This window comes from Taurulus bubalis, assembly GCF_910589615.1.
Source record: "Taurulus bubalis genome assembly, chromosome: 3".
Classification (NCBI taxonomy): Eukaryota; Metazoa; Chordata; class Actinopteri; order Perciformes; family Cottidae; genus Taurulus; species Taurulus bubalis.
In genome coordinates this window covers 4,084,461-4,099,158 of record NC_136591.1, presented here as the reverse complement: position 1 = coordinate 4,099,158, position 14,698 = coordinate 4,084,461, and the positions used below count along the sequence as shown (strand labels likewise).

The 14,698-nt window shown below is 43.3% G+C and overlaps 1 protein-coding gene across 2 annotated transcripts in view; it reads left to right on the top strand.

Annotated features, from left to right (window-relative positions):
- Positions 1-1,127: 1,127 nt before the first annotated feature.
- vsnl1a (visinin-like 1a) overlaps positions 1,128-14,698 on the top strand; it is a gene marked incomplete at both ends in the record, with an annotated part of 24,137 nt that continues 10,566 nt past the window's right edge. For both annotated transcript variants that reach the window (XM_079216237.1, XM_079216236.1), the window contains one exon: positions 1,128-1,289. In XM_079216237.1, coding sequence (XP_079072363.1) covers positions 1,128-1,289 — 162 coding nt within the window. The remainder of the gene's footprint in view (positions 1,290-14,698) is intronic.

Genomic DNA, 14,698 nt, shown 5'->3' with positions numbered 1-14,698 from the left:
ACACTGGCTTTCAAAAAAGGTAGCAGTTACCTGTCTCAGGTGAGCTCCAGGTGTCTGCATTGTCTTTATAGCATAGTGACATAAATGGACGCCGGTTGCAACCTTTAAGGTCCACAGTCAATAAAACCGTATGACATGCTTTAGAAAAATGGTCACAAAGAAGCAGTCTTGAATGCAACTGTGAGAAACAACCGACACACACACACACACACACACACACACACACACACACACACACACACACACACACACACACACACACACACACACACCGCTGCCACCACGCAGGCCTTGACGGAGATAAACAGGTCCAATAACGCTTCTCAGCAGAGAGGGATGGGAGAAATGTTCCAAAACCATCTTTAGCTTATTATGATAATTACGGGTTGGTTAATGAAGGTAATCAAGGCCATAAAGCGACAGCATCAGCACCGTGCAGATACCAAAGAGGCAGCTGGGTGCAAACAGCTGCAGTGGAGGAATTAGGAGAACAATAAACACCACAACAGCTTCAGTTTTTTTTAAAGCCACAGAGGAACAGCTACTTTAAGACTATTACCCTTTCCAAAAGAGTTGAAAGTGAGATACTCACCATTTTAAGAGTAAATCGCAAAAGGTTACAACATATTTTAATAGGCTGGGGCTAAGGAAGGACAGGGAAACATTTTTTTTCAAAAAAGAAAGTAGTTTTCCTTGAATTTTATTGCAATGCAAAAGCTATTTAAGGGTTGAGAGTGCCTCTAAAAACGAAACAACAAACGAACGAAACTAGGACGAGCAGCTGATTAAAGGATGACAGGAAAGAAAAGTGTAACTAAGTGACCCTCTTACTCAAGAAGATCTAACAGGAGACTCTATTCCTGTGCCTCAGACTACAGCCCATTTGTTTTAAAGCCTATTTTTAGATGGAGGTTTGGTTCGCACTTTCACAGTTTTCAGCCCAATAAGCCTCCATGTATTTAGGTTCAGAACATGTCGTTGGTAAAGAATTGTCATGAATTCATTTTGTATTTGTGTCTGTGTGTGTGTGTGTGTGTGTGTGTGTGTGTGTGTGTGTGTGTGTGTGTGTGTGTGTGTGTGTGTGTGTGTGTGTGTGTGTGTGTGCGTGTGCCCTGTTTGCAGGCAAAATGGGGAAACAGAACAGCAAGCTGACCCCTGAAGTGATGGAGGACCTGGTGAAGAACACAGAGTTTAACGAACACGAGCTGAAGCAGTGGTACAAGGGCTTCCTGAAGGACTGTCCCACCGGCCGCCTCAACCTGGAGGAGTTCCAGCAGCTGTATGTTAAGGTGAGACTCCGCTCACTGGCTCGCTTCCACCATGGATAACACACACACACACACTATGCTTCATTGCTCATTTGTACGTGTTCACACACACACACACACACAGCAAATACCTCTGAGTCGATCTGACTGGAGTTCAATAAAGCAGTGGATGTTTAGCAGAGGTGTCAAGTAACGAAGTACAAATACTTCGTTACCTTACTTAAGTAGAAATTTTGGGTATCTATACTTTACTGGAGTATTTATTTTTCAGACGACTTTTTACTTCTACTCCTTACATTTTCACGCAAATATCTGTACTTTCTACTCCCTACATTTTAAAAATAGCCTCGTAACTATTTCATTTTGGTTTGTTTTCACTCCGGCTTGTCATCGTTCAAAAACACACACACAAAAAACCTCTCCGCCCCGTTGCCCACAGATGCGTGCGCGCGCACACAGGTGAGCGCTGAGCACACACACCAGCGGACAGAGAGCGTCGAAAAATATGTTGCGTGAAAAGTAGACCGCTATATCTGCGTTTTAAACGCTCCCAGGGTGAAGATGCAACAGCAGCTCTCATGTGAGGAGCAGCGGAGTTCTCCTCGCACCGGAGCAGCTCTCTGAACCCGGAGCAGCTCTCTGAACCCGGAGCAGCTCTCTGAACCCGGAGCAGCTCTCCTGCTCCAGGTGAAACGAGCCAAAGTGCTCATGTCTTCTACCAACAATGAGCTGCTGGCTTCACATATTACAAAAGTACAAAGTACACGGATATAAAACTAAGTCATTAATAAATACATGGACAAATGCCTGTACTTTCGGGTAAATGGTTACGGTACGCCGCTAACAGGTTACGCTTATGCATTCGCGATTTGATGCGACGCCGTGAGCTCCGTGAGCTTGTCTTTTCCTGCTGTTGCATTTCTCAAAATAAAAAAACAGATCTAAGCTCAATATTGAGCATGAATTGAGAGAGGCCGTATCAAATCTACAACCCCGTTTATAACATATGTGTCGAGGAAAGCAGGTCACTGCAGCCAGTAATACTGATACAACCTGATGGTTCACATATCTGCACTCAATCTGTTTTGTTTGGCAAAAAAAATTAAAAGCTTATTGTTTTCCACAATGAGCTATTTAGTAGTAACTAAATATGAGTAATTTTTTGCACAGATAGAACTTACACAAAATATTGTCTGATGGGGCAATCTGATTTACTTGAAAGTGATTGCAATTTTCTTTATTCTGTTATTAATAAAAGCACAAATGAGTCACACAATTATGTTATTTACAGAAAATGTTTGAGAACCACAGCTTTAAGTGTTTGTGTCGGAGTCGCCGCCGCCGCCTATTTTGCACTATTACAATACTTATAGGCAACTAGTTATCATGTCTTCCGCTCCATGAAACTCATGTTAATGCTCAGTAGTACACATATGGTACTTTAATGTATTTGCATTGTAATAAAATGTGATCATTTTCAATGGGCATATATATGCAGCTGAAACGGGTAGCCTAGTGCATCCCATATTTTTCAACATAACTTTTTAAAACATTATAGTCATTATGGCCTTTAGAAAAATGATTGTTTTGGGGGAGGTTGGGTAGTGCACTGTAGGCCCCTGAGAGGCTTAAGAGTTTGTCCTTAATGGAAAAAAACATTCCCCTTACATTACTTTTACTTTTATACTTTTAAGTAGTTTTGAAACCAGTACTTTTACACTTTTACTTCAGTAAAAAGCTTGAGTTGATACTTCAACTTTTACAGAAGTATTTTTAAACCCTAGTATCTATACTTCTACTTGAGTAATGAATGTGAATACTTTTGACACCTCTGATGTTTAGCCATGAACAATGAGGGTCGATGGAGGTCGTTTTGTTAGAGTTCAACAGAGGAGAACAGGGGAAAGTGTTACACAGAACGCTGCCGAACTCATTATGGGCTGCTAGTTGTTAACAAATGCTGATGGGGCTCGAATCGATGTCCTATGAAAAGCTCAAATGTACACATAGAGGCAGAGTGTAACGCGTCATATTATCACTACACCCACCAGAATGGGAAAAAAAATCTGCGCCGCAATATGTAACCGAGAGCTAAACGCTAACAATATGTCGGTCGTCGCTAAAAATATCAGATTTCAGGGTGTCTCTGGGTTGTTGAGCACTCAACCTCTACCAGGGGTGCAGTTGAAAATATGGTGGCACAAGTTAGCTGTTAGCGCGCTAATGTTAGCTATGTGCAGGCGGCAACCTCCGGTTCTGCCGAGTGAAGCCGATGCAGAAGTGTCCGAGAACTTGCATTCTCTCTAGTGACCATCAGGGGCCGACTCCTCTGGTTGTATAGAAGTCTATGCTTCATGTGTTAAAGCTGCATTCTCTCTCCTAACCACCAGGGGGCGACTCCTCTGGTTGTACAGAAGTATATGTTCATGTGTTAAAGCTGCATTCCCTGTCCCGGGACCTCACATCGGATCAGGAAAAACTCCCCCAATAAAGATAGTAAAAACCCTTTCACAGGGAAAAAAGGGGAAGAAACCTGAGGGAGAGCAACAGAGGAGGATCCCTCTCCCCGGATGGACAGAAGCAATAGATGTCATGTGGCCAGAATGAATAACGTAACGGAGTTACAGCACATTCAATGAATGTGCCAGAAATTATTCATATAATGAGTAGTAGGCATGGTCCATGATCCAGATAGCCACGATCCATTAAGCAGAAGGAGGTAGAGAGGAGGGGCATCCCAGGGGCAGTGGGAGAAGAAATAGTATCGCAGCATCAGTGTTAATTATTAGGACGACTAAATGCATTCTCTGTGTTTTTTCCCACTATTTATTTTAACAGGGTTCGTTGGTTCACATGAAAACATTCTGAATCACCACAAAAGCCACTGAGGGAAATCTCATTCCCAGTATACACCCTGCAAGGTTGCAGCAGGCATCCTGCCACGTTCCCATTCGCCGCTCCCGTATCTGGGCAGAGAACCAACAGAGTGATGATTATCCGCTCATGCTAATATGTAGCCTACTGTATCTCTTTACCTCTGACAGAGTAAATGTATTATTATATATAGAAATCAGGCAGGAACAACCATGCTGCAGTGAGAGGCATTGTGGTGAAACAGCTAGATAAGTGGCTATGAATACATCGTCACTGCTTCCACTCACAGATCTAATACTACTCTCTGCTGCTATTAATACAAACGTGCACAAAGAGAGCTCAACATGAGGCAAATGGTGTACCTCAGCTGTGACCTAGAGAACATGTATTTATTTATTCAGAATAGAACAATAGATTTACACGCCTGCAGGAAGCGCTGGCGGTGACTTTGATACTCTTTAAATGATTAAATATGAACATTAAACCTCACCTGGTGGGGATTTGGTAAAAGAGGCATGACATTGAAGGCAGCCACCTTTAAATGGAAAAACAACTTGAAATAACAAATACAATTTACATTTACAGTATTATATTATCATACAGTGTGGTTATTAAGGTTATCAGGTTAACAGTTCATTCTTATAGTACTTACTGTATGTCCCCTGATCTCAGCATCCTGTGTCCTCTCTGTACGGTGTGTTTCATGGAGTAGAGTAAGAATAGGCATTCATCTTTCTTCACGGTGCAAGGAAAGGCCTCATCACCAGAAGGGGCTTCCGTCCCATAAGACTCTGAGGTCATGGGGTCACTTCCTCTAAATGCCATCAGAGCTCATGCGTCAGCTGAGGCCACAAGAGGACGTAACAAAGAAATGATCATCTTAAAAACATCAGAAATAAGTGAAGGAATGGCTGCACAGGATTTAGAAAAAAAGAAGAATCAGAACAAAGCACACCGGAATCGAAAAGCAGAGACAATCTTTTTAAAATTGAACTACAAAAATCACCTGGAGTAATAAGATAACGGCAGAGGGATGCAAACACAGAACACGTCGGATGGAATATCCCTTTAAGATCTCTTCACAGCACAATGCGAGCGGGCTGCACGGCTCAGATCTGCAGGGGTCTTGCTTCTGGGTAAATCCCGTCATGGATGTTTCTAGGCAACAGTGCGTCGGTGATAGGGCTGTATTTAAATCCAGAGAGCTCATAAGTGGCAAAAAAAAACGGTCTGCTGCAACCTCACATTAGAGTAACGAGACAGATTGTTCCTGTGAAGAGTGACTGTGTGTGTGTGTGTGTGTGTGTGTGTGTGTGTGTGTGTGTGTGTGTGTGTGTGTGAGGGAGACAGAGCGCTCTGCCTCGGTTGGAAGCGAGAAACACGGAGGGATTGGAGATGGGGAAAGTGAGCGGAGGAATGAGTGTGTACATTATGTATGAGTCGTTAGCTCAGATGGTGTCACGAGAAGTGAGAGAGAAGAGTTGCGCTTGAGTTGTGTGTGTGAGAGAGAGAGAGAGAGAGAGAGAGAGGGTGTGTGCATGCATGTGTGAGATGGGCAGGGTCTCACTCACACCTGTGCACCTGGACTTAATGGACTGGTTTGGTTGGACATCCACACACACTGTTCTCTCACCTTTAATGCCCACTGCCTCCATTTGTGGAGGTAATCATCTCCCGGGATGTGAAACGGGAGGGAGAGGAGGCGATGAAGAGGGAGAGGAGGCGATGAAGAGGGAGAGGAGGAGAGGAGGCGATGGAGGAGGAGAAGAGGGGATGAAGAGGGAGAGGAGGAGAGGAGGTTATGAAGAGGAAGAGGAGGAGAGGAGGTGACGAAGAGGGAGAGGAGGAGAGGAGGTGACCAAGAGGGAGAAGAGGCGATGAAGAGGGAGAGGAGGAGAGGAGGTGACCAAGAGGGAGAGGAGGAGAGGAGGGGATGAAGAGGGAGAGGAGGAGAGGAGGTGATGAAGAGGGAGAGGAGCCGATGAAGAGGGAGAGGAGGAGAAGAGGGGATGAAGAGGGAGAGGAGGAGAAGAGGGGATGAAGCAGGAGAGGAGAGGAGGCAATGAAGAGGGAGAGGAGGCCATGAAGAGGGAGAGGAGACCATGAAGAGGGAGAGGAGGCCATGAAGAGGGAGAGGAGGAAAGGAGGTGATTAAGAGGGAGAGGAGGAGAGGAGGCCATGAAGAGGGAGAGGAGGAAAGGAGGTGATGAAGAGGGAGAGGAGGCAATGAAGAGGGAGAGGAGGAGAAGAGGGGATGAAGAGGGAGAGAAGGAGAGGAGGCAATGAAGAGGGAGAGGAGGCCAAGAAGAGGGAGAGGAGGCGATGAAGCGGGAGAGGAGGAGAGGAGGCGATGAAGAGGGAAAGGAGGAGAGGAGGCGATGAAGAAGGAGAGGAGGAGAGGAAGCAATGAAGAAGGAGAGGAGGCGATGAAGAAGGAGAGGAGGCGATGAAGAGGGAAAGGAGGAGATGAAGCAATGAAGAGAGAGAGGAGGAGAGGAGGCGATGAAGAGGGAGAGGAGGCGATGAAGCAGGAGAGAGAATATTCATATTTGATGATGCGGTATAGCATTTTTATGCTACACAGCATCAGATATGAATATAATAGCGTGACACAAAAGGCCTATGTTATTAATAGTTCCATCCTCTCTGGGCTGGGGGTCATAATCACTTATATCATCATTAAAGAAAGTAATGACTCTCACTTCTTTCCAAACAGCTGAGTTCAACATTTACTTTTGATCCATCGCTTTATTCAAAATGATGGCTGAGTGGATATAGAGATGAAGATTGTGAAATTAGAAGGAGCTGAAATGGTTTCCGGATGATAATTACACAATTTAACTGTCCCACAGTAGTGCCAAGCCAAATAGGACGGCTTATTTAATGCTTATTTTACATTAAAGTACCGTACAAGCCGGGTTACAAGCCGCTACTGCCTTCAGTGGTTGCTAGCACTGCTGCTAGCTCCCCGCTGTAGCAAGCTAGCACTGCTGCTAGCTACCCGCTGCTGCTGCTACTGCCCGCGTCCCCCTCTGCCGGGGCTGGTCCCTCTACCTTCGGTGGTTGTCGGGGAACTAGCGAGAGCTAGCGGAGAGTTAGCGGAAGTTAGCGGGGCACTAGCAGCAGCGCTAGCTGGCTACAGCAGGGAACTAGCGGGGCCACCCAACGAACGTAGTAGCGGCTTGTAACCCGACATTTACGGTAATCAGTAATGTCTCACTGTGGTGAAGAGGCTGAGGAGATAGCAAGAGCCAAGGCTTCTTATTTTATTGGAAAAAAACAACACATCTCTTGAGTTATACTATATGTTATATATGTCATAGATATGCTGTAATGTGCAAAATCCATCACCACGTCTCTCTGTGAATTTTTTTTGAGTCACTGTGTTAAGGACTGGGCAGTATATCAATATCATGATATGAGAATAGATACGATTTAAGATATCATAATGTTGCATAAGAGTTATCTTTTCCTGGTTTCAAATGCTGCATTACAGTATTTAGTTGCTCTAATATTTGACTTTACCCACATAGTCATTATATCCACATTACTGATGATCATTTATCAAAAAACACCCAACAGCCCCAACAGTGAAACCCTACAATATCATCCCAATATTGGTATTGAGGTAACAGTGTTATATTCGATTTTTTCCCCATAATGCCCAGCCATAACTGTGCTCTTTTTGGTTTTCAAAGAGGCATAATTATTTTGTAATAGCAGGTTAAGAAAAGGAAAAGAAGCGCTGTTAAAACCCCGTCTCACTCTAAATCCCCTCACACATGCTGTCACACGCCGCCGCAGCATTAAAGTGACCTCCTCAGGCTTTTCTTCCCCAGTGGATCCTCACTTTAAGTGGCTTCCGTGAAAAGTCACGCTGAATGGCCACGGGGTGGGAAATGCCGGCCTGACCCGCCGGCCGCTCCGGCAGCCATTTGCAACAGAATTATCACACCAGATGTGCGCTGACCAGTGGTGGGCCGTCAGGGCCTTCTAAGCCTTCTCTGCTGGCCTAAACACAATCACAAAATTATAGCTATTTTATAATGTAATTGTTTTTCACAAATACACTACATGTATTATAATGATTTTATAAGCTCATGTCTTCACCTGTTCCTCTGCTTCTTGAGGCCTCTTGTATGGCTTGCTTTGGAGTTGTTCAACAGCATCTCTTATCCAATCACATTTCACCTCTCTTTCTCTGTGGAAGGAGTAGCCTGGTTAAACTAGATGAAAATGCTTCTAGAGGGTCTGGACATCTGATTGGTCACAGGACCCGTGTGACCAATAACATGCGCTGTGATTGATCAGTGTGCCAGCATGACTTCTGTCAACACAACAGAAAGCTACCCAGCTGCCAGGATTAAGGAGAGTTCATGCTGAAACATAAGAGAAGTTATGTTTAGTGTTTTACGTGTTTTAACACTCAATGGCTGAAGGAGGAGTAACCGGCTTTGGTGGCGGATTTCCTTCATGCCTTTTCTTATGGAGGGGATCCTCACTGGCGTCCATGAAGTGCACTTCTTAACTGTTAACAAAGAGAAGGATGGACTTTGTCTTTATTAAGTGAACAGCATCGGGTGAGTCAACTGTTTTTTCTGCTTTTTGTGTTGTTGTTTTTTTACCCCGCTTGGCTCTCCGCCGGCACCCACCGTTGCTGCAACTGCCTCCACGGCGCAGCTAGGCTAGGCTAGGCTATCGTTAATGACGCAGCATCCCGTCATGCGTGTATTTATGTAAACAATATCAGCTGGCACTGAAGGCCCAGGTCCAAAATGCACGGCCCGCCACTGGCGCTAAGCGATTTTAGCACTGGATTTCTTTCTTTCTTCTTCTTGAGCTTGAGACATGCAGAGACAGCAGCCACGCTCACGGATAACCATGAACACGAACACACACACACACACACACACACACACACACACAGATATACACACACACATATTATAGATGAAATGAGCACCGATATTGATTGTTGGTCTCCTGCCAGCTGCTGTTCTGTTGTTGTTAGTGTGATGAGGTCGTGTTTCACCTCAGTGTCATGGACTTCATATGTTTCTGCTACTCCCTGTTGTTGTTTCCATGGAGAAAGACAGGGAAGGAAGAACAGAGAGGAACCACTTCCACATTACAACTTTGTATTTTCATGGTTTCTCTGTCGGTCTGCAAAGGCATTAAATGTAGAATGTATTCTATCACGCTTTGGAATTCAGTTGTCAGTCAGTCGTATGATGTATAATGAGGCTGGGAAAAAATATACATCATAAATGAAGTGAAAAATACATTTGAAATGGAAAAAGAAAACCTTTTAACTCGTGGTGTGTTGCTTTAGACGAGAGGCGTTATGAAGGAGAGAGAAGACGGCCCGGCTGAAGATGCGAAGCATTGTTGTGACACACACACACACACACACACACACACACACACACACACAGATGCTGGCCTGAATATAGATGGATGGATGGATTCCGCTCTGTTGCGTCTCGCTTGCATAGCCCCAAGGCTTGGTGTGTGTGTGTGTGTGTGTGTGTGTGTGTGTGTGTGTGTGTGTGTGTGTGTGTGTGTGTGTGTGTGTGTGTGTGTGTGTGTGTGTGTGTGTGTGTGTGTGTGTGTGTGTGTGTGCATCCAGCAGCACTGACAGCCATCATCTCTCCAGAGAGGCAGACAGATGATAGGCAGGTAAATGGAGCGACAGACGGACACTGACATCATCCGGCCAATCGGCGGTTTCCGTGAGGAAACACATGTCGCCTGATCACGGGAGTCAGAGATGCAGCAATAGATTTTCATTTATTTGAAAAGCTTTTTTTGTAATAATACAGATAGACACTGACTCCACCTTTACTTAGTTTTGTAGATTTGTAAATAGAGAGTGCTTGGAATTACTCATCTCTACAACAGAATTTTGTGAAACCGCACTTGTTACCAAACGCCAAGGCTACTTAGGCAGGGAAAAGGCAGAATGAGGGCTTTATTTAAAGGTTCAGATCACAAAACGATGGCGGGCGTCTCCCATCCGCCCACAAGCATCACATTGTACCTGTGGTAAATAAAGCAAGTACATGTATACTAATTATACAAGTGAGAGCAAATATAAAAATGTCTCTTATGATGCAATTTGATACAAAGTCAGTGTGAATTCCATCAACTTGATTAAAAGCTTTAACTGTAAAAATGTAAGTGGTGTCCCATCACACTGGAAAGTGTCGTAATAAAGTGGCCTAGGGCCCACGATACGATATTATCACAATACTTACGTCACAATGCTTACAATATTATTGCGGTTTTAAACATTTTGCAACATGCTGAGTGTTGCGATAACATATATTGCGATATATTGCAATTCTTTAATTCTTTTTTTTACTCCAAATGATGCAGTTTGTGTTTTTCCTTAGCTAATCTCACTTCATTTTTACTGCAGCAAAATTAGTAATATTAGTATATATATATATATATATATATATATATATATATATATATATATATATATATATACATATATATATATTGTTGTTTTTATATATAATAAAAGATTGCTACTTGTCAGTGATTCAATACAAAATCTCCACACACAAAAAAAATCGAGATTCTATGTATCGATTTCTTCTTCCCCACCCATTGTGACAACCTCAGTGTACAGTCCGTCTTTCTCTTTCCACCCTCCTCTCTCTCTCTCTCTCTCTCTCTCTCTCTCTCTCTCTCTCTCTCACTTCCCTTCCTCTCTGTCCAAGTGTTGTGGCTGCCATCCACTATAAATAGCCGTTGTCATCTCTGAAGCTCTCTTGCCGCTCTCCATCGCTGCCACGTACGAACGAACACACAGAGCAGAGCGCTTCACACGGCATCTCCAGAAAGGCAGGAGATGCTGCTCAACACAAAACACGTTGTGTTCCCTTCATCAGTTGTGCTCAAATATAGAAACATTCCCAACTTTTTGCTCCGAAGATTTGAATTTGATGAACTCCGGACGAGATGACTCATTATGATAGGGATTAGTTTACAATGTTTAGGGAGCACAGAGGTAGGGATTCTGACACTGAATAAGCAGACTGTAATTTTCACAAAGACAAACAGTGAATTTCTGAACAGAAAATTTGTGTTAATTGCTGAGAGTGTCAGTGTTTATAATTGGAAATGAGCTGTACCGCAGGCCGACACATGAATACATTCAGAGAGGAAAGAACGATGGATACGTAGAGCCAGAGAGAGGGAAACTAATGGATGGACGGATGGATTTATGATCATGAATTGCTTCCAGTAACTTCCAGCGCGTCTCCCCGCTGCTGCTGCAGTGTGAGGAGAGCGAAAGGGAAGTTAGGGAGTGCCTTTAGATAAAGGGGCCTGTCTTGATGGAGCTGTGTATAATCGTGAGCACATCCTGTGAGGGAATAAGCCAGTTATCATGGCTGAATGGTGAAGGCAACACAAAGCTATTAGTCTCACTGCGTAGGTTTGAATCCAGTGGGGTGGTTGTGAGAACGACCTTCAACCGATTAACAAGGGTTCAAGCCCCCGGGTCAGCGAGCACCGGCCCATGGGAGCCGCTGAATCCCCATTAGCCTGACCTCTGACCCTCGTGTGGAGGGAGACAAGCAAGGAGATTCCTTACAGGAAGCCAGTTACATTTATATTATGTATGAATATAAAGATAAGGACAAAAAATAATATGATGCCAAGATGTTGTTGTGTATTCAATGTGCACTTGAGGTCAAGTCAGGTAATCTTGCATTTGTCAAAGTACGACCTAATTAAGATTGATTGAGAATGGGCCTTGGTAATCAATGGAGTGGTTCTCCTCCTCCCAGCTTGTAGAGCTTTGGAGTAGAACATTATTAGGTTTGGAGCCTGGCTTCCCCTTTCTTCTCCTCTTGTTCTTATCTTGCGTCTGATTTTTGCTCTCGTGGTTTTGTCTTGCCATTTGAAATCATTCTTTGTTGCTGTCAGCTTTCCATTGGTCTGTTAACTCCTTGTGTCCGCGTTTTTCTCGCTTTCTAATATTATATAAAGTATGGTCCACCGCATTGGAAATGGGCTTATTTACTGTCTTGCAAAGAGTCAGATGAGAAGCAATACCAATCTCATGTCTGTAAATAGGAATCTACCCTCTAGCCAGGAGACAGTAAGCTTCACTTAGCATCAAGAGTCTAAACAGCTAGCCGGGCTCTTCCTGTAGTCTAAGCCAAGCAGCACCGCCTGCTGGTTTGAGATTCATATTTAACTCTCTCCAAGATCTGCACATTTTCCATCTGTGCATGCACCCGTGAGTGACTTAGTGTGAGTTGATGATGCATTTACCAATTTAGCGCCAACCCCCCCAGCATCTCGTTTTTAAAAACAGAAACTTAATTATCCCCACAACCAAAGGGTTGTTTAACTTCATTTGAATTGCTCCAATACAGTAACCCTTGTGAGAAGAGGCCTATGGTTAAAACAAAAAGTAACCGTTAAGATTCATTAATTACGTAAAGGCTGTAACTTGCCGCGGCGATCGTAACGTTTCACTAAAACGTTAATAAGTACCCCTTACAACTTTGGATTACAATAAAAGACACATCCCCGTAACCCTCATCCAGCACAAGCGGAAGCTGCTGAACATTTCAATACCCAGCATGCCCAAATCGGCCAATGTTTTGCCATAAAATAAGTATTTTTTCCATTTTTTAACCGAACGACACATTTTTTGACTAACATGCCAATGCTTTGTTTTATTTTATTGTTACAGATGCCGATTATTTAGGTCCTAATCTTTCCAAAAAGGTGTGTTATTAGTAATTGGGTTGTTGTTAAGGCCCTGAACCATACAGTTTGAAAAACTCTTGGACCGCTCAAGGAGGCATTTTTGGGGGATCTGGCTCATATCATGCTGGATGTTCATATTTATGATCAAAATATTTGATGAGTATGTGTGTTTCAGTCAATCATTACATACAATACAATAAGTAATGCCACAATGTAATATACAAAATACCTTTGGCTGTTTAGTTCCGGTGTTCCTCATGGTTCAGCATTGGGTCCACTCTTAGTTTGGCTATTTGGTCTCTCTTGGGTTTAAGGCTGTTCAGAGTCAGTGCTGAGAGGCAGATTTAGTTCTTTGCCATCTGATCATTTGTCCTCACTGACCCAGACCCAACAGATTGAAACTATTCTCAAAATTGAAGGACCAGAAAACAGGACAGTTATGGAAGTGAAACCATTATAGCGATGAGAGCCGAAGGCTTGTTTTGCCGTGAGATTATACTGACAACATTACAGCCCTTGTAACTGTTCAGATGGTGCCATAACTGCATCTGTATAATTTGAACAGTTAGATAAATACATTAGTAAAGTTGTGTAATCCATTAGTGGTAGACAATCAGCAACGTCTGAGTTTCATTCCCCATGGGTGGAGTGTGTCAGATAAACATGGCTGCCAGAGTCCCAAATGAAGTTATGCAGCAAGCTTGTTTCTCCATATACAGTTAATCAAAAGCATTTGATTATGGAGGCTCATCTGAACACAACCACAGCGACTCATAAGAGAAGCAGTTGTTAATGTTGTGCTCCATCCACATTGGAATCATTGCCGTTCTTAACTTTGGTGGTGATGAATATTTTAAAAGTACTATTTAAGTATTCAGCTGTGTGACTGTTGTAATAACTGAAAGTTATAAAACTAAAGACCTATCGAGACATCATACCATTGAACGCTTGAGCTTTGTAAAGACATCCATGTTTCAGTAAATACATTCCCCTCATTTTAGGTGGAGGAAGAGAGAAAAGACTACATTTCTAAATTGTTTCTCACTGTTTATCCGCCCAGCAACTGAGTATTAAAGATGTTCAAAGAAACAGATCCAAATAAGCCAGACAAAGCATGTGACATGACCCTTAAGCCCACTGGAATGGTGAATATCATGTGAAAGAAGGCAAACAGACCCAGTTAACCCCTCAGGCACCAGAGAGTGGGCAAGTGGTCGATATCTGTGAGAAGAGGATAGAAAGAAAGGGAAATAGAACGGTTGGTACTGTTCATCTCAATGGAACATGTGAATTCACTGCAAAGCTGAACTAGAGCACGTCTAATAACTTACAGCAGTCAGCTGGCACAACTACAAAGTGTAAGCAGGGCTCTTAAAATGGGTCAACACGTTCCTTCTACCTGAACTATAGAATGCATTGTTTGGCAGTTACTCCCAAAACGACGGTTAGCCATGTGAATTAAAACCAAACTGCTTGGTTAGGTTACGGTAAAGATCAAGGTTCAAATACTAGAATGTTGAGCTTTGGGTTAAAGCAATTTTTTTCAGAACAAGGTCAATTTTCTGAGCTGTAGCAGTCCAAACAACACTTTATTACTCCGTTTGACCTTAACAAAGGCAGGGCAGACCAGATCCACTCTTCTGTTCTTAACAGAATAAGAGAAGGAACTCAAATTCACTCAGAGCATTCTTCTAAAAGGAAACTCAATCAAATATCTTACCGGCTGTACATCAGATACTGCTCTGGGTCAGTAGGATCCTGGTACTTTATCCTCTGCTTGCAGGAATCTATTCAAACCTTTTATTGAAAGTGTTGCA